Source organism: Typopeltis vanoorti, chromosome 13 (genome assembly GCF_054136105.1).
Source record: "Typopeltis vanoorti isolate ZY-2024b chromosome 13, IOZ_Tvanoo_1.0, whole genome shotgun sequence".
In the NCBI taxonomy this organism is placed as follows: Eukaryota; Metazoa; Arthropoda; class Arachnida; order Uropygi; family Thelyphonidae; genus Typopeltis; species Typopeltis vanoorti.
Window position 1 is genome coordinate 87,535,825 of NC_143561.1, and position 22,085 is coordinate 87,557,909.

The 22,085-nt window shown below is 34.9% G+C and overlaps 1 protein-coding gene across 1 annotated transcript in view; it reads left to right on the top strand.

The window, feature by feature from the left end:
* Positions 1-22,085, top strand: part of LOC150100340 (arrestin domain-containing protein 3-like) — a 239,247-nt gene that overhangs the window by 205,877 nt on the left and 11,285 nt on the right. The window contains exon 6 of the mRNA XM_090402376.1: positions 17,611-17,818. Coding sequence (XP_090258502.1) covers positions 17,611-17,818 — 208 coding nt within the window. The remainder of the gene's footprint in view (positions 1-17,610; positions 17,819-22,085) is intronic.

The following is a 22,085-nucleotide window of genomic DNA, read 5'->3' on the forward strand; positions in this document are numbered from 1 at the left end:
ATTTACATAACAAATTGCTCTCACCTTGTAGATCCTACTGACTGCGCCAGTAAAACTCGGACTCGTGGTGAGTGGTAAAGCTGGTGAAAGTGCTGATCATTACGCAGAATGAATGCTCGCTGAGATTAGCTGCTAAACCTTTATTGACATGAAACACATAGCAGCTCATTACAAACAGATAAAAATAAACAAAAACACATACATTCACAACTAAACGTCGCCGTACATACAGAGCGTGCACACACCGCACTCTTCTTACTCAAAACCAAAACTAAAATGTTTTTCTTCTCTCCTTCTCACCAACGCTCCCTCCGCGAAAACAAATGACGTCAGTCGTGCCTCCTTGCCGCCAGTACACAGTTTGAAGAGAACTCGCAAGTCTTCGTTACAAAAGTCCTTACAGTCACAGTTTGACTTCAGGCCATATTTGATTTGACTGTCAACTGAGTTAAAAGTTCGTATCTAATGATCTGCCAGTAATTGGTGTATGGGGGAGAGCAGATGACAGAAGCTCAAAAAACGAGCTGACCTAGCTATAGCATCTTCAGCCTAGTTTCTCTTAATCCAGTTGGGGCTTGGAATCCAACAAAGTGTACATCCAAGTGTAGTGTCTATAACTCACAGATATGGTGGATTTGAGAGAGCCTTGGATGTTTCTGCAGCTCTAGACTGCTGGTAGAGAACTTCATGAATCTGAATATATTATGCACCTCTGATAGGGATATAATCCTATCTGTTTTAATGGAAAGCTCTATGCATACAGCTCAGCAGTAAAGTTGTTACATTCTAGTGGTATCTGAGCAGATATTGTGCTGTCTGAAAAGACAGAAGATCGTGCTAGAACCTCTGCTTTTGTTTGGACATTTTCAGTGTAAACAGACATCAAATTGATGGAAGTTTTTTCACTTGGCTATGCTACCAATTATATATTTGGTTTAATCCTTTATCCTAGTGTAAGCAAACAAAGCTTGTGCCTGAAGTATTTTCAGGACTGGGGCAACTCATGGTAGAGGTGGTATAAGTTCTCATCACTTGCCTTAGTATCTCCCATAATGCAAAGCACATCTCCTTGCAGACATGTATAATGCTATGCATTAAGGGAAAGGGTCACTATCCAGACTGGTTTTGACCTTTATTGAGGTCTCATCAGTGCGAGCCAGACCCAGAGGTGGTGATACTAAGGTGGAAGTAATGGAGAAGTCATATTTACCTATACCAGTTGCCAAAAGGTGTCACACCTTATTATTAAAATTCTCTGGATTAGAGATAAGTTGATGGAAGTTTTTTCACTTAGCTATGCTACCAATTATATATAGCTTTGTGTCGGAAATGTGCCAGTTCTGCTCAACTGGAGCATTCAAAATTAATGGTTAACGATGTGATCAACAAATGGAGAATTCTGGCATCACTAGTGCAGGAAAACACCCAGGATGGTTTCCAAAAATGACAGGGACAGGAGGGAGTTAAAAATGGGTGGCATACAGAACTGGCTACAGACATCTACACTGTGGAGTTTTGTGGAATAGACCTGAGTTACTCTCAAGACAACACTGCCCCATGCCACAAAGCTGCATCCATTATGGAATGGTATGAAGAGATGGGTGTTAAATGACTACCCTGGTCTGTGCAGAGTCCTCACCTCAACTCCATCAAACACCTATGGGATGGATTGGAGCTGCTATTGAGGTCAAGAGCAGCACATGCTTGATCTGTCGCTGAACTCAGTGCTACTTTAATTGAGGAATGGAGACTCATTCTACCTGATGTGTGCCGCACGTTGATGGATAGCCTCCCTCAAAGAGTGCAGGAAGTGATCAAAGCAAAAGGTGGACATACCCGCTATTAGGGTTTGCCTGCTGGTATCAATTGTAAATTGGTAAAATGTCTGGACAGTTATTGGTAGATAGTATACTGATTTTTGTACCTCTATGTCATCATCATTATCAGCCATTGTCGATCCACTGCTGGATGAAGGCCTTTCCAAGATTACTCGAAAACTGTCTGTCCATGGCTCTCCTTTCCCCATGTCACTCCTGCAAATCTGATGATATCATCAATCCACCATGATTTAGGTCAGCTTCGTGGTCATTTTTCTTTTCATGGAATCCAATCCAGTACTTCTGTCCATTATTGATTTTGTCTTTGAGCAGTATGCCCAGCCCATTGCCACTTCAGATGTTTCACTCTTCGTATAATGTCGGAGATTTTGGTTTGGTTTCTTATCCACATATTCCTTTGTGATGTAGTCTTGTGATATCAAGTATACTTCTTTCCATACTAATTTGGTTGTTCTTAATTTTTGAATTTCCTTTGCATTTAGTGTCTATGTTTCACAGCCATATGTCAATTTAGAAAGAATACATTGGTTAAAAACTTTTCTCTTCAAGCATAATGGTAGTTGGCTTTTGAATATTGAATATAATTTTTCAAATGCTTTCCACCCAAGCATCGTGTGTCTTTTAATTTTGTCCATGATATTTTGTTCCATTGATATCTGTTGTCCTAAGTATATGTAATGATCTACTTGTTTAATTTCCTCATTATTGATTTTTATTATTTTTGGTTGGACATAGTTATTGAACATAACTTGGGTCTTCTTTAAGTTTATCTTTAGACCAGCTGTTTTGCTAGCAATTTGGAGTTGATGGATACGAGTCTGTAATTCATGTGCAGTTGAAGTAAAGATAACTGTCATCTGTGAAGCATAAATGGCTTAAATATCTTCCATTTATCTTCAGACCTTTCCGTTCCCAGTCAAGAAGTTTGAATATTTCTTCTAGGTATGCTGTGAATAATTTTGGAGATAGTGTCACCCTATCTTATACTTCTGTATTTCAACAGTAGAGATGTTTCCATTGATATGAATTGCTGTTGTGGCATTGGTGTATGCTGATTTGATGGTCCTGACGTATGAATCCTCCACTTGTTGGTTTCATAATGCTTTAAGTATTGCCCAAGTTTTTATTGAATCAAAGGCTTTCTCATAATCAATAAAACCAAGACATAATGGTAATTGATATTCATTACACCATTCAATAATCTGTTGTACAACTTAAATATGGTCCATTGTACTAAAGCCACTTTGAAAGCCTGCCTGCCTGTTCTTTTGGTTGTGCTAGGTCTAGAGTCGTACAAAACCTATGAGCTAAGACTTGTAAACATTTTGTAAACCACTGATAGTAGACTGATGGGTCGGTAATTCATCAAATCTTCTACCTCACCTTTTTTATGTAGCAGAATTAGGGTAGCCTTCTTCCATGTTCATCATTAACATAATTTTTCTTTAGGCATAAAGTAAATAGTTTTGCTAAGAGTTTGTAGATCATTTCTCCACCTGCTTTTAGAAGCTCAGCTATCACTCCATCCTCACCTGCAGCTTTTCCATTTTGCAAGCTTTGGATACTCCACATAGCTTCTTCTGGTAGAATCTGTGGTACTTCAGCTGTTTCATAGTTGTCTTCTTCTAAATTTAATTCGTCATCCTGATATAATACTGAATAAAATTCTTCAATTCTTGTTGCTATAGCATATCTATCTCTGATTATGGTCCCATCTTGTAGTTTGACTGAAACCATCTGTTTATTTGCAGTTAATCAATTGCTGTTTGGCTTTTTTGAGACTACAGTTGTTTTCAATTGTTCGTTGTATGAATTTACAATTGAATTTTCTTATTTCTTCTGTGATGCATTTTCTGATCATTTTGCACAATTCAGTGTATTCAATTTGATTCTCTAAGTTATTTGATTGTTTCATTTCTTCAGAAATTTTGTCTTGTTTCTGTTCTGTGGTACCAGCTATTTCAAGTGAGCATTGTAAAAAGTTTTGAGTAATGACATTATTACCTTCTGATGGATCAGCATTGTCATCTATAAGAATTTTAAATCAATTGTTTAGTTCATGTTGGAATATTGTTTTTTAATGTTGAGTTTGTGTAAATATATGTTTTGCTTTGGTCTTCAAAACATTTTTTTTCTTACTTAAGTATAAAGAGCTAATAAGCTTCATTTCGGCAATGAAAACATTACTAAAATTAAGGGGATTAAGGGGATATTAAATCCCACATAGTTTTAAAACCGAATAAGAAACTCAAAGGTAGGAATCAGAGAGTTTCTTGCCGAATATAGTAAACTATAAAGTATCGGCGAACACTAGCGTTAGCCAATGCAAGTGATCCTAGTACGTAGTACAATCTCGGGCAACTCGTTGCAAAGGTGAGTAAAGTTCAGATCGCTATTCTTAGGTATTTTCCATAATGTAAAAACACATTTCCTAGGAAATGTATGCTGTTATTACATTATAGAGGGAGGTCACCACCCAGACCGGTTTCAGCCTTTTTTGAGGCCTCATCAGTGAGTGGCTAGACCTAATACCGAAGTGTATAGCGAAAAGAACTTATATACTCTGCGAACGAGTTTTCCAAGTAGGTGCAACCATTAGGTTACTTAAGTGTAAAGAGCTAATAAGCTTCATTTCGGCAATGAAAACATTACTAAAATTAAGGGGATTAAGGGGATATTAAATCCCACATAGTTTTAAAACCGAATAAGAAACTCAAAGATAGGAATCAGAGAGTTTCTTGCCGAATATAGTAAACTATAAAGTATCGGCGAACACTAGCGTTAGCCAATGCAAGTGATCCTAGTACGTAGTACAATCTCGGGCAACTCGTTGCAAAGGTGAGTAAAGTTCAGATCGCTATTCTTAGGTATTTTCCATAATGTAAAAACACATTTCCTAGGAAATGTATGCTGTTATTACATTATAGAGGGAGGTCACCACCCAGACCGGTTTCAGCCTTTTTTGAGGCCTCATCAGTGAGTGGCTAGACCTAATACCGAAGTGTATTTACTCACCTTTGTGAACTTTACTCACCTTTGCAACGAGTTGCCCGAGATTGTACTACGTACTAGGATCACTTGCATTGGCTAACGCTAGTGTTCGCCGATACTTTATAGTTTACTATATTCGGCAAGAAACTCTCTGATTCCTATCTTTGAGTTTCTTATTCGGTTTTAAAACTATGTGGGATTTAATATCCCCTTAATCCCCTTAATTTTAGTAATGTTTTCATTGCCGAAATGAAGCTTATTAGCTCTTTATACTTAAGTAACTTAATGGTTGCACCTACTTGGAAAACTCGTTCGCAGAGTATATAAGTTCTTTTCGCTATACACTTCGGTATTAGGTCTAGCCACTCACTGATGAGGCCTCAAAAAAGGCTGAAACCGGTCTGGGTGGTGACCTCCCTCTATAATGTAATAACAGCATACATTTCCTAGGAAATGTGTTTTTACATTATGGAAAATACCTAAGAATAGCGATCTGAACTTTACTCACCTTTGCAACGAGTTGCCCGAGATTGTACTACGTACTAGGATCACTTGCATTGGCTAACGCTAGTGTTCGCCGATACTTTATAGTTTACTATATTCGGCAAGAAACTCTCTGATTCCTATCTTTGAGTTTCTTATTCGGTTTTAAAACTATGTGGGATTTAATATCCCCTTAATCCCCTTAATTTTAGTAATTTTTTTTCTTTCTTTTTTGACAGTTTATTTGAATTTTGTTGCGTACCATACGATGGTCACTTCCATTGTTGAAGGTGTTTATAACAGAGAGCAGTCTTGAAAGAGGTTTTTCTTATTGCTGAGGATAAAGTCAATTTCACTAGTTTTTCCATTTGGACTTTTCCATGTCCACTTCCTATGTGTTTTTTTCTTGAAAAAAAGAATTCATGATCTACATGTTTTCTGTTTCTGCAAATTCTATTAACCTTGCTCCTCTATCATCTCTCATGCCATATCAAAAATTTTCCATTGAGCTTTCATCTGATTGTTGTATACCAATTCTAGCATTAAAGTCTCCCATTACAATTCTGAAGTGATGTTTTCCTTTATTGTAAAGTTGGGATACATCATGATAAAAGACTTCAATTTCTTCATCAGTATGACTTATTGTGGGCACTTGGATGATCTTAAGAGTGTATCTTTGTGAGATTTGAATAACAATACTTACTATTTGATCAGATATACCATTAAATTCTATTATGCTGTTCTTCAATTTTTAGTTGATCATGAATCCAACTCCACTGATTCTTTCCTTATCTTGGCCCCTATAATATACTATGTCTCCATTTTTTAATCGAGTCTCATTAAATGAGTCTCAAAAATGTCTCATTTTAGTTGCTTTAGCTCTTCAGTTAGCTGTGCTTTACTGCTCAGAGTCCTATAGTTTAAAGTTCCAAGGTCTAGTTTCTAATGGCAGCATGATCTGGTTACCCGGGGATTCTTAGCACCCTCTGCCTTCGTGTTTAACTGTCTGCTGTCGTAGATAGTAACAATCTGGCTTCCAGGGAATGAGGGCCATTTTATTTCTGTTTGGTTCATCTTGGAAGATTAGGCCATAAATTCACCATGCTGGCCCACTGTGGGTTGGTGAATGGCAATATTTTCACATGGGATCGTTAGTCCCAAAACCACTGATCCATGGCTCTTTATTCAATATAATCAGAGCTGTATTCAACCAATGGTAATCATGGTCCCCCACCACACACATACCCTCCACCTAGGGAATGCACTTGGTAGCCCATGGGATCCCCAAGAACAGCACATCTGTAGCCTTCCATGCACCATTAAACCCAAAGAACAATCATCCTTTATTAAAAATTCAGGGGATTTCAAGAATAAAGTTTCAGGAATATCTTTGCAGTCATAGATCTTTTAATTAGTTTTGATATATGTCACTCTTCACAAACATCCCTCTCGCTGATACAATAGAACTATTATGTAATGATTTTCCTCCTGACTTTGTTGAGCTTAGTACAAAGTTTTTATTGTTTGTTTAGCTTAGCACAAAATTTTTATAAATAGATAAGTTCTTTCTTTGGGGTCTCCTATTTCTACATTTCTAGACAACTGTTTATATGGGACATTTTGAACTACACATTCTTAATATATTTTCTCCTAGGCTTTCTGTTTGGTTTACGTACATTCATATATTTGCTGTCTGAAAATCTTCATTGTCAGAGCTTCATGAATTTCTAGAGAAAATTAAATTCAGTACATCCCAGAATTAAATTTATCCTTGAAGTGGAAGGAGGCAAGTGCCTCCTATTTCTAGATAACATCTTACAACAGTCTGCAGCTCAGTGTATACAGAAAAATAAATTATACTGGAAAATATATTAATGCTACATCATTATCATTGTCAGAAATGCAGCATTATTAAAGCTTTGATTCATGGTGTGCATAAACTATGTTCTACTTTTCTATTTTTTAAATAAGGAATTGTCCTTTACCAATGAATACAACACTTGTGGCAGTCAGTTTCTGTCATGATCATTATCCAGTGACAGGTTTGTGGTGTCCCAAGGAAGTTATTTGGAGTTAGAATTCAGCTTCTTATATATATAAGAAGCTGAATTCTATATATATATACATATACATATACATACACACAGTAAAACCCCTTTTTTACACTTTCCAGGGGACTGATGGAAAAAAGTGTAAATAGCAGGAAATGTAAAAAACATTAAAAAAAAAAGGCTAAAAGAGGACTTACTGCTAGTATGTGACTTTATATACTAGATTACAAAATTTAATAACTAAAAATAAATGAATTTACAATTACTTACATTTATCTATTTAAAAAAATCTTTAATTGTTGATTGTTTTTGCTTTTTCTCACTCTTATAAGTTCCACCTGTCTCCACAGCGTATAAGACATTAAATGCTCCATCTTCTCCTGATGCACTTGCAATATACCCCCTCAAAACAGAGATAACGTTCATTGCTTCTTTACTAGTAGGGACGGTAGGTTCTTGATCACTGTCTTCTTCAACCACTTCTTCGCCAAGGTTGGAAAGGATGTCTTTTATACTTGGTACCATTGATGTGATCATACCAATTGTTGGGCTCTGACATATCTTCTTCTTCCTCCTGTAGTTGTTCCTCCTCTTCCACAAACGTAACTCCTGCCTTCCAGAAACAGTTGGATATGGTTTCAGGAGTAACACATAAGGCCACATAATGCATGGCATCGAGGATTGATATGGTCTGATTTTTCATTCATTAGATCATGCCCAGATCTAATGGCTGAAGCTCACTTGTATAATTAGGGGGAAAGAACACTAATCTAATGTTTCTGAGCTGCAGATCTTCAGGGTGTGCAGGACATTTGTCTCGCAGTAGTAGTATTTTGCAGTGATTTGCCCCATTTTAGCATCCAGAGCATGCATGGTGGATGTGAAGATGCTGCTGGTCATCCATGCTGTGCTGTTGGTATCATACTTAGTAGGCAGATTTTTGACGTTCTTAAAAAACCTTGGCTTTTTAAATTTACCAATTACCAGTGGAGGTAATTTTTCTGATCCATCAGCATTGACCATGAGCAAAACAGTTACCCTCTGCTTTGCTGAGTTTTCCACCATGACACTTCTCTCCTTTAAAACATGTTTTACTTTGCAGAATGTTATAATAGAGCCCAGATTCATCAACATGGAAAATATTTTTCAGTTCATAGTCTTGAATTATAGTCTTCAGTTCATGTTTCCGCTGGGTTACAGTTTCTCCTGCAACACTATTACTTTCTCCACACACTTGATTATACATAATATTGTGACGAGTCTTGAAACGATCAATCCATCCATTTGATGCAGTAAAACCATTAATCCCCAACCTCGCAGCAAATTCAAGGGCTCTCACTTGGAGTACAGCACCATCGACTGGAATAACTGATACTCTCGTAGAAATAAACCACTCCGCCACAAGTTTATCAAGTTCATCGAATGTCGATGTCCGGATATATTTTCATTTTTTTGCCAGATGACTTTGCATTGAGTTCAATGCTAGACCTGTTTTTTTACTATCGTGTTCAAAGTGGACACGAAGAGTCAAAGATCTTTTGCTAATTGCACATGTATTCTGGCATGCCAATCTACAAGTTGCAGAATTGCCATCTTTTCTTCTACTGAAATACATTTTCTGTCTTTTTTTCTCCATGTTACTAACATGGATCATCCACCACTGCATCTTGAAAGCAACTATCACACACTATATTACGTAGCAGAAATTCTGCAATATCAATTCGTACTGTGATTGAAAAATCATGGAATTGCTCATCACTGCTGCAAGCATGCAAGTCACCGTGATGGCGGAAACGAAACTACAGCTGAAAGCAACACCATCTGGGAACAGAAATGTGCAGATTTCCACAGAAATTGATTTCAATGAGAGGAAATCAATTCAAAAATCCGTGTTGCCACCCGAGGAAAAAACCACAAATCACAGGAAATAACGTCCACATCAAGTTGTTAATGGTGGGAAAACAATATATTGTAAGAATAAGCCTTAAGACGGACCAACAGAAAATGATGTAAATTGAAGGAACGTAAAAATGGGGTTTTACTATATATATATATTTTTTTTATTATTTATTTTTTTTTTTTAAGAATCTTTTCTTTGAGCATTCCATTTTCATGTTTTAGGTGGTTGACCCATCTCTTGTCAATAGACATTCATCCTATCTTTTGCTAGTATTATTTTCCAATGTTTCCTTTATTTAAGCAGTAAGTTTGTTGAGCTTAGCACATTGAATCGCTTCTACTGTTGAACAGTAATTCTTGTGTTCTTAATAGTTCATTATTTTTGGTGAGAACCTTGTTTTCTTTTTTGAATATTTATTAATGGTTGGTTTACTCAGTGCTGCTTCCATTTGGCTGCAAAATAGGCAGGTGTCTCTTTCCACAAATATATTCTGTAGTTCCTTATTCAGATTAGGTTTGTATTGATTAAAATTATTTTGAATAGTTTTGGGAGCATGTTTTTAAGGCAAGTTTGAATGATGCTGCTGCTGCTAACTAATTTGTTGTCTGTATTGAAGTTCAAATTCTGTTTTTCTTGTGTATTCTGGACAGTTTTTGCATTTTAATCTAGTATAATCTATTTCAGCTGTCAAGTTATTTGGAGAACACCATATCTATTTTCTTTTGGGTTTCCTCTTATCTATATCTCTTACCTTGTACCTCTGTAGAGCAAGTATCAGGATGATGCTATATTTGCTATTCGAAAGGAAATCCCTACTTTTCAATTCCATCTGTAGCTCTTTTTTTGTGGGAATCTTTTCCAATATATTGCAGTCTACTCCATTTAAAAGAAAAGTGTTCTGGAGAACACTCAGCACAGAATTACTTTTTTACACGTTCACCTGCTTAATTCCATTCAGAGCGGATGCTAGAAATTTGCATTCACCTATCCATTAAACTTTTCCAAAATCAGAAAATCTGTCATATAACTGCTTCCCTGTTATGTTACAGATTTGTTTTTTGGAGATTAGGTTATAGGAGCAATTGTAAAATCTCTTGTGGTGAAAAATAGAAATATTTTTCACATATATCAATTTTACATGCACCATTAAAATACATATAATTAGAAATGCATGTAGCCTGTTTAATGTATAATAATTTTGTAATATAATGTTAGAAAAACTGAATGTAGACCCACAAGCAATTGTAACTAAAAAGTTCAGGCAGGATTAGGCTAGTAAACTGAAGGTCATCAACAGTCTCAAAAGTCACCGGACTATAAGTTTTGCCACCAAAACCTACCGTAAGCATTGGGTGATAAGGGCACTTCCAGTAAACCCAGGAATTTTTTGGGCATGATATAAAAGATGGAGATCAAGGCTCGAGGGCGGCTCTCTTATTTTTTTGTTCCTGTGGCAAGCTTTTCGAGGAGTCGCGATCCCGCATGCAATAGTTTCTGGAGATCATGGGGAGTTTGCTGGCAGTATTACAAGATATTCTTCCATGAAATTCTTCGAAGAATGTGCCGATTCACGTGCATGCTGATTTGTAGCAGCCGGTGAAGTTCCTAACAACGGCAAAAAAATGCATTGAAGTTACAAGGAAGGAATCTGCAAGATGACAACTGCTGGATAGTGCTCGATCACAGCCATTGCACAAGAAAAAGAAAGGAGCCAGCAGAATTCACCCTTGACCTTTTTTTTTGGATTCAGGACTGTACATGATATAGAGACCTTGTAAGTAGGTTGCTTTATGTTAATAGCCTAGATTGTGTGTACAGACAGTAGATGTTAATTCTATTTAACTAATGACATAATTTGTTGAAGAGATCAGAAAGCCGAACGTCAGTTTGATTGTGTATAATAGAATAATGTAATCTTGAATAGTGTGTTATATAATGCTTAGAATGTGTATAGTATAATTTTGCCTGATATTAATAGTACAGAGAGTAAGGTTATCTGTACTAAAATCCATCCACATGCCTAATAAGTTGAGAGTGTAAATAATTTTTTTGTCTAATGCTGTAAGTGAATTGTTCTAATGAATGTGTGGAGAATCTGACACGTGAAATGTCCTATTTACTTTTGTATATAAATTGTTTTAGTTAGAATAAAAATTTTTTGGTTTGTTAATAGCTTGCCTGATCTTTGTTAGCCAATGCACTGTCTCATAAAACAAATTGAACCTGAGTGACCTAAAGAAAGTTACAGCCACGACTGAGTAATTTGGAGTTGTTTAAGATAGAATTGATTTAAGAGTTATTTCACGTGCATAGCTAAAATATTCTTTTGTATGTAAAGGAAAGATAGAAAATTCTTTTACATGATTCCTTAATAGCACAGTCGTTAACAAAAAATAAATTTTTAAGGATTAATATATTTGAATAATAGCAACGTAGATTAAGGATTTAACAAATTTTCCATAACTTGTATCTGTGTGTGTGTGTGCACGCATGCACACACAGGTATAGTTGTGAACAAGAACCATAGAATTAGATGATCTCATTCAACTTTAAATATAGATGCATTTGTGTACATACAGGATGTTTTGGGAGGAATAGTAAATATTTTAGTAGGTGGTAGTATCAGTTATTCTGAGTAAAGTTCATGTGAACATGTGTCCGATTGTCAATAGATGCAGACATATAGCTGTTTGAAACTATATGTCTGCATCCATTGACAATTGGACAGTGCTGTTGTTTGTAGGTGTAGTATGATTGATAATTACTTGATTGGGCCTGTTGTTACCAAATCATCTTACAGGGCCCATTTATCTACAGCTCTAATGCACTCACAACTCTCTCTCTCTGAATCAGATGTGACGAAGAAGCAGTTATAGCCTGACACGATTTTGTGTTAGAAGTATTGTTAAGAATGCCGCACATCTTTATACGTGCTGATGTGATGTTCATTTATGGTTTTTGTAATGGAAGTTCTGTTGCTGCTTGTAGAGAGGGGGTGCTGTTGTTTGTAGGTGTAGTATGATTGATAATCACCTGATTGGACCTGTTGTTACCAAATCATCTTATAGGGCCCATTTATCTATAATTTATCCTAGGTAGTGAAATTCATTTCTCACCAAAAGTCAATTGCATGGCAGGATTCAAACCTATCTGTTGATTGGTGGGTGGGTGGATGTGCTAATCACTCAGCCAACAAGGTTAGTGAGTTGATCTAAATTTATTATACGTGGGTTTCATCTTAGGGAAAGTTATATTTCATTTGAAATATCACCAGTCTAGCTGGCCGAGTGGTTAGGGTATTTGCTCTCCAGCCAAAAGGCTGCGGGTTCGAATCCTGCCGTGGGCATGGATGTTTGTGATTGTCTGTGAAAATACTAGTGGTAAGTTAAGTAGTTAAGCAGTAAATGTCATTGGTGGTGGATTGCGTGATATGGAGTAATCCCTCTCTCAATGAGTCTTTGGACTCCCCTGGAGGTGTCACGTAATAATAATATAATAATAATATATCTCCTGTAGTTGAAGGGAGGGGAATATAATAAATGTTTTAATAGTGTGTGTGTGTGTGTGTACGTATGCAAAACAAGATCAGTTTTACATGTGTATTAGTAAATTACTAATACACCTAAACCTCTTTTTACGCGATAGATACGTTCCTAAAAATTAGCGTAAATAGAATTCGCATAAAAAGAACTACTGACTCCATAGAAAAAGTGAAGATTGGTTCCAAACCTGAAATATAAGCAAAATAATGAAAAAAACAAACATTAAATTCGTTAGGATCATAAGATTTTTATTTACATTTCATGGAGAACACACATACATATAATGAATTTTAATAACTTAAAAAAAAAACAAATTTATTTCAGTTGTTTGCTAAAGATTCTATAAAAAAATTATGTTATTCGCTATCAGTTTCTGACAATAAACGTGAAAGCTTTCGTTTTTTTGTGAGACTGTAATATCACTAGAACTACTAGATATGGTATTATTGTCATCGACTTCCGCCTCAACTTGTGGAATTCTTCTTGTCATGTCTTGAACAAAAGTACCACTGGTTGTTTCAGTAGTTTTAGGCATGAACTCAGTTATTAATCGCTGTGTTTATGCTTTAGATAAGTCGCGATATAATTCTCTATATGAAGACATTAACAACTTAAGCTCATGTGAAAACTTCCCAGCACGTTCTTCATTTGGATCATGTCGGGCAAAATAATTGCCTAAATTACTGGCCAGTTTAAGACCTTCTTTAATTATATCAGCAGTAAAAGTAGGATTATCTTGTTCATTATCATTAACTTCTTCGCTTTCAGGAGTCTCAGAAACAATCTCCACTATTTCGTCTTCACTAAGAGGTTTATCAATTAGCAATTCATCGATATCTGCCGAAGTAAGATCATCGAATCCTTCTCCGCCAATTTCACATGCCAAACTTATTATATTGGGGAATTCTGCAGTATGATTGAAGGGAACAGGCGCATTCTCTTTAACACATGTGGGCCAGATAGCTTTCCAGCATGCATTCATAGTTTCTGGTCTCAATTCAAATAACGATAATCGAACATGATCAATACAATCCATTATTGAAAATTTTTTCCACACATCCATAACTGACAGTGTTTCATCATCATTTAGTTTATTCAAAATGTACTGAAATGTTCATCTGACATAATATGTTTTAAAAGTCGCAATTATACCCTGATCTAGAGGTTGTAGCAATGATGTGGTATTGGGTGGCAGAAAAAAAAATTGCACATTTGGGGTATTCTATGGCAGGATGACCGGGTGCATTATCAAGAATCAAAAGCACTTTAAATTCGAGACCCTTGTCATTCAGATAGTGTCTAACTTCTGGCACAGAATGTTTGTGGAACCACTCAGTGAAAATATCAATGGTCACGCAAGCTTTTTTTGGCCATCCAGTGAACTGGCAATTTTTGAAAATCTGCTCCTTTCATTGGCCATGGTCTTAACGATAGATTTATGAGCAGTGGTTTTAACATCCGATCTCCTAAAGCGTTCGAACAAAATAGGAGTGTTATGCAATCCTTTGCTGCTTTGAACCCACCGACGGTTTTTTGCATTTTTGATACGCAAGTTCTGTTTGGCCTTTTTTTCCAGAAAAGGCCGGTTTCATCCATATTCCAAACTTGTTCATGAGTGTAACCTCCATCTTTAATTATTTTAGCAAGTTTTTGTGGAAAATGCTTCAGCAGCTGTTTCAACAGCAGAAGCCGTTTCACCTTTAATTTTTATATTATGAAGAGCATGTCTTTTAATAAACTTAGCCAGCCAACCATTGCTTGCATGAAATTCATATTTTTTCCTCGATTGAGATGAAGTATCTGGCTGTAGTTTTTTTAATCTGTTCATAAAATCTCAATGCTGATTGCTTGATGGAATTTCCTTCAACTCTTTTTGTTTTCTTTTTTTGTACATTATCTTCTATCCACACTAAAGCTTTTTTCAGCCTTTTCTAGAACATCTCTTGTGTATGAGGATCATTTCACACTCGATTTTGTACCAGAACATAGCGCTTTTCTAATAGCCTCTTTATTTTTCTTTATAGATCTGACAGTTGATTCATGGACTCCAAAATGCTTACCCACAGCCATCGCACCTTCCCCGGTTTGAAGATGATCTAAAATTTGAATTTTTATATCCAAGGAAACGGCTTTCCTTTTTTTTTTTTTTTTTTGGATATTGCAACATCATGTGAGGGCTGGATTAAAATCTTCGGTTAATGAAATGAAAGTTTGAAAATTACATATAGCTTACCATTTATTATTTCTTGGCAAAATTATTAATTTTATAACACGATTTTTATTTTGTTTTCACTTAAAAAATGCAAATGCAAAAAATGCGGTAACTGTTTTTCTACTCAAACACCAAATTCAAACTGCTAAGAACTGCTTTTTTATGTGCAGTCACTTATGTAATTCAGGGAATTCCCAATAAATGAAATTCATAAGAATTTAGAATTTTTTTAATTGAAACGAGAATGCGATTCCACAAAATTCTCAGAATTTTCTTGAATTATGGATTTTTTCCTAACTTAGACTTTAGGTTGGTCGCGTAAAAATTTTTTTGATATCCCAATTCACATAACTCCGAATTTGCGTAAATAAAATTTGCATAAAAAGAGGTTTAGGTGTATACTGCAATACTTTACAGTTTGGCCAAATGTTGCGAGTTTGGTAGACCACAGCTTTAACTTTCTTTTGGCATTTAATATCAGCAAGCTTCTCTTTCGTGACAGGATTGCTCTTTGGTTATATACTTACTCTTTGCATGTCAGACTATTTTCACTATATTCTACAAGCTGTTCGCATGAACACCCTAGCAGCAGTTCCATATTTGTACACTGGAACATCTATGTAGATGTCTCAGTCACTTGTCATGTTGTTGGTCCATAATCATTTTAAATTTAAACACACTATTCTCTCTTAATCTACTTGTTTTATATAGGGATGGCAACATAAGACATTGGAAAAAATGCCCATTCTTATGCGAAGTTGAGTTTCCTAAAATGATTGTCTTTTAATGAATATTTGCTATAATCTGCCTTTTATATGAATGGACAAATAGCAAAACTGCATTTTGCAATTTAGATAAATCACCTAACTCTTTCATCTCAGTCTGTTTTTGAGAGCAATGCATTTTTATATTTCAGTAAAGAGTACTTGATATTATTCATAGTCTTATATTCCTCAAGTTATTCTCTTCTAATATTCCTTGATAATCATAAGAAATTTGTTCACTTAGTTAATTTATGTGACAAGAAATTACACTATTGTGTAATCATTTGAAGTTTGTGCACGAAGTATCTTCATGACTAGGCTACTTGATGACACTTAAACATTATCAAGTGTCATCAGTGGGAGCCAGACCTTTATTGTGGTCATATTGGTGAGATCCCAGACTCAGAAAGATATCAGGATTGAATTAATGCAGAAGTCATTTTTCATATACAAGTGACAAAAAGGTGTATGGCTTCCTTTTTAAAATACACTGGATCAGCCTAGTTATCCTAATTGTGATGATACTTCATGAGCAACCTTTGTTTGCTTACAATTGGGTCAAGGATTAAACAAGAATATAATTTCTTGGCAAGTATAATTTACTTTCTAATCAAGTGAAAAAACTTTCTACAACTATCTCTGATCCAGAATAGTTTAATAAATAAGGTGATCATATACCATTTTCTTGTTTGTATGTGAGAAGTGAGTTCTGCATTATTTCAACGTTGGTGCCTTCAATGCAGACAAGAGCACTGCAGTGCATTTGCAATAAGAAAACCCTGGATGGCAAAGTGGTTATGTTTGATACTGATACCACGGAAACCACTAGCCAAACCACTTGTACAGCTAGATAAAGGGCTTCACTTCATAACTCATGTTGATCATGTCTATTCAAAAACAAATAGGACAGGTGTACCTATTACTGATCCAGTGTAGCCAGCTATGCATGGAACTTAATTTACTCTTATATAAGATGCTGATCAGGCCAATCCTGACGTATGGTTCGCCCACCTAGAGTCGCACCTCATATTTAAATATTAAACTACAAATAATCCAAAACAAATATTTTTGAATAGTGTTCAGTGCAGCATAGTTTGTAAGAAATGTTCAACTTCACTGAGAAGCTAGTATCCCCAAGATCAAAACTTTTCTACACAAAAAGGACTGAAATTCTTTGCAAATGCCACCATCCACCCTAATTCATTAATCAAAGTGGTAGACTACAGTGAGCATGATGGTGCAGAACAAAAGTATCCACCATACTAAACGAGTAAGTTTTGTTTAAAAAAAAAAATTCCTTGCCAGAAGTCCAAAATGGGTGAGCCAAAGACTAAATATTATACTAAGTTCATTGCAGCCTATTGCCTAGTGGCAGACTACACCAAATGAATATCTTGGGACAAATGTTTTAAAAAACTGCACAAAACAGGTAGTTTTTTAATCTTACTGCCAATAGATAGTCCTCCCTCCAATGGGCAAGCCAAGTGTTCAATAATCACCCTTAATCCAACAATTTCTTGCAGAAAGACAAAAGGATAAGGACCTCAGATCTATTTATTACTTTGGTTTTGACCTTCTTACCAGATCAACAATCTAGGTAGTGACTTTCCATAGTGCACAGCAATATACATGTCTGAAAGGAATTGTGTTCTGCAATATGGAATATTGAGCCATTTGATGTCAAGTCAACAGTTTCTATATATACAAGATAGTTCACTTGTACACTGTTTGCTTACACTTGAGTAAAGGATTAAACAATATAATTTCTTGGCAAGTATAATTTTATCTTTATAATAATGTATCATAATGAACTGAGTATTTCTTTTCAGATTACCTTGCAGATTCCAGGTGCATATAATTTATCTGTGGACCTTCCAGTTGTTATTGGAACTGTTCCATTACGTTCAAGACCACCTCATTATCGCCATCTTACACCACAGTTAGAAGATGTTGCAGCACCTAATGAAACTCGAATTGTGTTCTATCCACCGGCTCCACCATACAGTGAGTTTGATTCACCATCTGCTCCAATTGAGCGTGAGTACAATCTATTCACTTGCTGACATTTATTAATTTGCACCCTATGCATATTGGATTGGTGAAAACTCTTGCAATTTTTTTTTTTTTTTTTCAAAGCTGACTTAAAACATAAATCATGAACTTCTTTGCTTTTACTTCAAAATACTACTAGTAGTTTTATTTCTGTTTCAATGAATGCATATTTTTCTACAATTCCAATTTATTCAGTGTCTGATCATATGCTTTTTTCAGTAAATGTATTTGTACATATATTCACTTTGATAATCTCATGTAAGAAATATTTGACCTGAAATGTTCTCTTTTTGATGTTCTTAATCATTCTTTGAAATTTACAGATCATTCCAAAATTTTTATTGGAATGTTCTGTGATTCCACTTTTCATCTTCTTTCAGTTTTAGTGACCCTGGGATTTCAGGTCAGTACAGTTGGGAAAATTGATTTTTGATTTCCATTCATTTTCAAACAAAGCATTATTTTTTCATGGATTAACACTACATTGTTTCACTTTTAAAATTAGTGATTGAAACATTCTGAGAAGAGACTGTTCCTTAATTTTTTCAAGGAAATGATTGATAAAATAAAGTATGGTTAGTGCATCTAATATCATTTAACCAGGAGTATCTTATTAACAACTTTTAGAAAGATCAGTTGAAATTTTAATTACTATTTTATGGTGCACAGCTTCAAGACATTACCAAGTATTCTGATAGTCTAGCAGTTATTTTATTATTAGTTTAACATACATATTTTCTTCCCAATTATCTATTACTTGTTTATTTAATATATTCAGCTCTTGACACTACTAAATAACATCTTGACCTTCCTTTAGAACTTCTCTTTACCATTTATGCTTCAAATATTAATTATTTTAATATTTCATCTTATATTCTATTTAAATGACAGGCTTTTCCTGTCTAATATGGAACAATGTTCACAAGAGTCAGAAATGACTGAATGGCACCTAACATCATCATCTTAGACCAACTCTGCCATTATATAATATAATGAAGATATTGGCAAATATCTGGTTAATATGGTTCTGCCCAGGGGCTCAACAAATTATGCAACATCCTGCTTGCCATGACAAAAGTGTACTTGCCCAAGATACCCCCCCCCATTTTTTTTTAATATGAAATGTCTCTATAAGTTATAAGTCAATAGAGGGGATGCTGTATCATTTTTGAAGAACATTTCAAGAAGTCAATAAATAAAGATAAGAAGAGCAGTAGAAAATTACTTTTTTTTTTTTTTTTTTTGAAAATATAATTTGTTACATTGATTTTTGTGACTAGAATGTTTCTTTATGTTACACATATTCTTATGTGTTTTCTTAAAGTTAAAAAAATGCGTTTATTTTTTATTAAATAAAAAATATTCTATTTTTGTCCATTTTCCATCTGTTCCCCACAAGGCGTATTTGTCAAATCTTGATTCCACTACTAATTCCAATCTATTCACTCCCTTTTTCCTCAGAATTCTTATTTCTGTGGTCTTTGGTTTTTAATTACCTTTCTTATTTTTTTCATCAGTATATTAAAATTGTTTTGAACACACTCATGAACACCACTAGCTTGGCATTTTAGCTGGTTTTTGTTTTGCTTCATTTATATTTATTCAACTGAGTTTTATAATTATTCATAGCTGTATGTAAACTCAGCTATTGGATGGGAACTAGTTGATATGTTTTAATAGATTTAGAGGAGAGAAGGGAAAGTGCTGGTGCCAATTGTTCTTAACACAACTGTATAAATATCTTTGTGAAAGAGTGGAGTGAATCAATTCATTGATTCACTCCACTGATTGCTGCCACAATTAAAACCGATTGCTATCTTTTGTAGAGTCAAATTTTTAGAGTGAACTCTTAGGGGAATTACTGCCGATGTAAGAATAGTACTTTTTATTCATGTTAAAGCGTTATTTTCTTGACCACGAAAACTATGGAAATGACTTCTATTGGGATTTATTGATCAAGTATTTTTTTAGAACAACTATGTTATACCCACTGGTTTCACCAACTGAGGCTGTTGGCATCTTCAGGGTACATAACTGATATAAGGCACTTAAAGCTAAAAACTGTTACAGACTATAAATCAACCGATTCCAATCATATTTGACAAAACATGTACAATACATGCATAGCACATGTATGTATACAAGAACTGAATTATAGTGCCAATTATAGAACGTTCCTAAATAACAACAAGTGAAATCATACACGTGCTATTCATGTATTGTACCCATTCTGTTTTGTCAAATATAATTGGAATCGGTTGATTTATAGTCTGTAACAGTTTTTAGCTTTAAGTGCCTTACATCAGTTATGTACCCTGAAGATGCCAACAGCCTCAGTTGGTGAAACTAGTTGGTATAACATAGTTGTTCTAAAAAAATACTTGATCAATAAATCCCAATAGAAGTCATTTCCATAGTATTTTTTATTGTTTGACAAATTTGTGATAGGTATAGTTTAGTAGTTTGTAATGCCTGAAGTGACAATTCATTTGCATAATGTGATAAATTTTCAGCTTATATAGCTTGAGGTAGAAACTAGATTAGAGGCTGAAAATATCAGGAAATTGAATAATTAGATTATGTAATCAACACGTCACACACAGATGCTGTGTGTGTGTGTGTGTGTGTGTGTGTGTGTGTGTGTGTGTGTGTGTGTGTGTGTGTGTGTGTGTGTGTGAGAGAGAGAGAGAGAGAGAGAAAAAACTTCTTGAGAGGAATGTGAATGATGAGTGAGAATAGCAAGTGTTTGCTTATGTGTCAGAAACCAACTGATTATTTATGTATTGCACATAATATTTTTAAAAACAGAATTTTCTTTTTATTATACGGGGTTATACTAGGTTATAAACAAATAAATTTTATAACCTAGTATACATGTGACTGCATCTAAAAGATTTAACCATTGTGTACAACTTGTAAGTTATATGTTTGATTCAAATTTTCCAGAATTCATTTCCATTTCAGAAGTTAATGGAAACGACACCAAAAAAACTTTTAAAATGGGTGGGTTGTCTTATGAATTTAGTATCAAATTCATCTGTATTTATTATTATTAATGCTAGCCTGGTTGACCAAGTGGGTAGCACGCCCACTCTCCAACCAACCAATCATTGGTTTGAATCCCACCATGGAAATGTTTTGACCTTTCAAAAAAAAAAAAATTTTTTTTTTTTTTGAAAGGTCAAGGACTTATCGAGGGAAGCCATACATCACCCATACCAGTTATCATACTCTCTCTTGAACTCATTCATACTAACATGCTCTTCACACTTCAACAGGCAAACTATATACCACTCGCTCACCACTGCATGTTTGAGAGAAAAATTGGGCTCTCACCCCTTTCTTAACCATGCACAAACTTAGCTTCCATGAATGTGCTCTTCTTCTCTTCCTTCCTTCCCTACAATGAAAATTTTCATCATTTGATGTTCTGTAACATTCTTTCTGAAATTCATAGACCTCTATAATATCGCCTGTCTTTCTCCAGTTTACCAGTGTCTGTAGTCCACATACTCTCAATCTGACCTTATAGTCTACATTTCATAATCCTGATGTCATTTTTGTTACTGTTCTTTGCAATCTTTCCACAGCTTCTTTATTCCCTGTGAACTCAGGACCAAATCTGTACACAGTACTCCAGATGCAGTTATAGCAAGGCCTTATAAAGAGACAAAATGAACTTCCTTATCCTTACATGTCAATGTTTGTTTCAACATCACAATTATACTCTGTGTTATATTTGCAGTTTTTTCTGTGACTTTTAAACTTCAAATTCCTATTCACCATGACTTTAAGATCCTTAACTTCATCAATTTCTCATAGCATCCCATTAATATAATTGTAGTTAGAAATCTCATCATGCCAAAGTTCATAATTACTTACTAACATTGAATTGACAGCTGTTATCATTTGCTCAAGTTGCAGCCTATTCAAATCATTCTGTAAGTGCTTTGTTTAGAGAAGATATTATTAATTGCCATTTGTTTTGAGATTATCTCTATAAAGATTTTTTTATTCCAAGTGTTATACACAAGGGTTCAATTCTGATTGGTGCAATGACTTTTGATTGTTTCTTTTAGAATCTGGAAAATCACTGACTCAAGACTAAAAAAAAAAACATTTATTAAAATTAAAACAATATACACACTTTAAATAAAATAACATAACCACAAAATACTGGATCTAAAGCCTTCTAAAATAAATCTACGCTTTAGAGAATTTCTTATCCAAAAATATAAAATTACTCATTCTG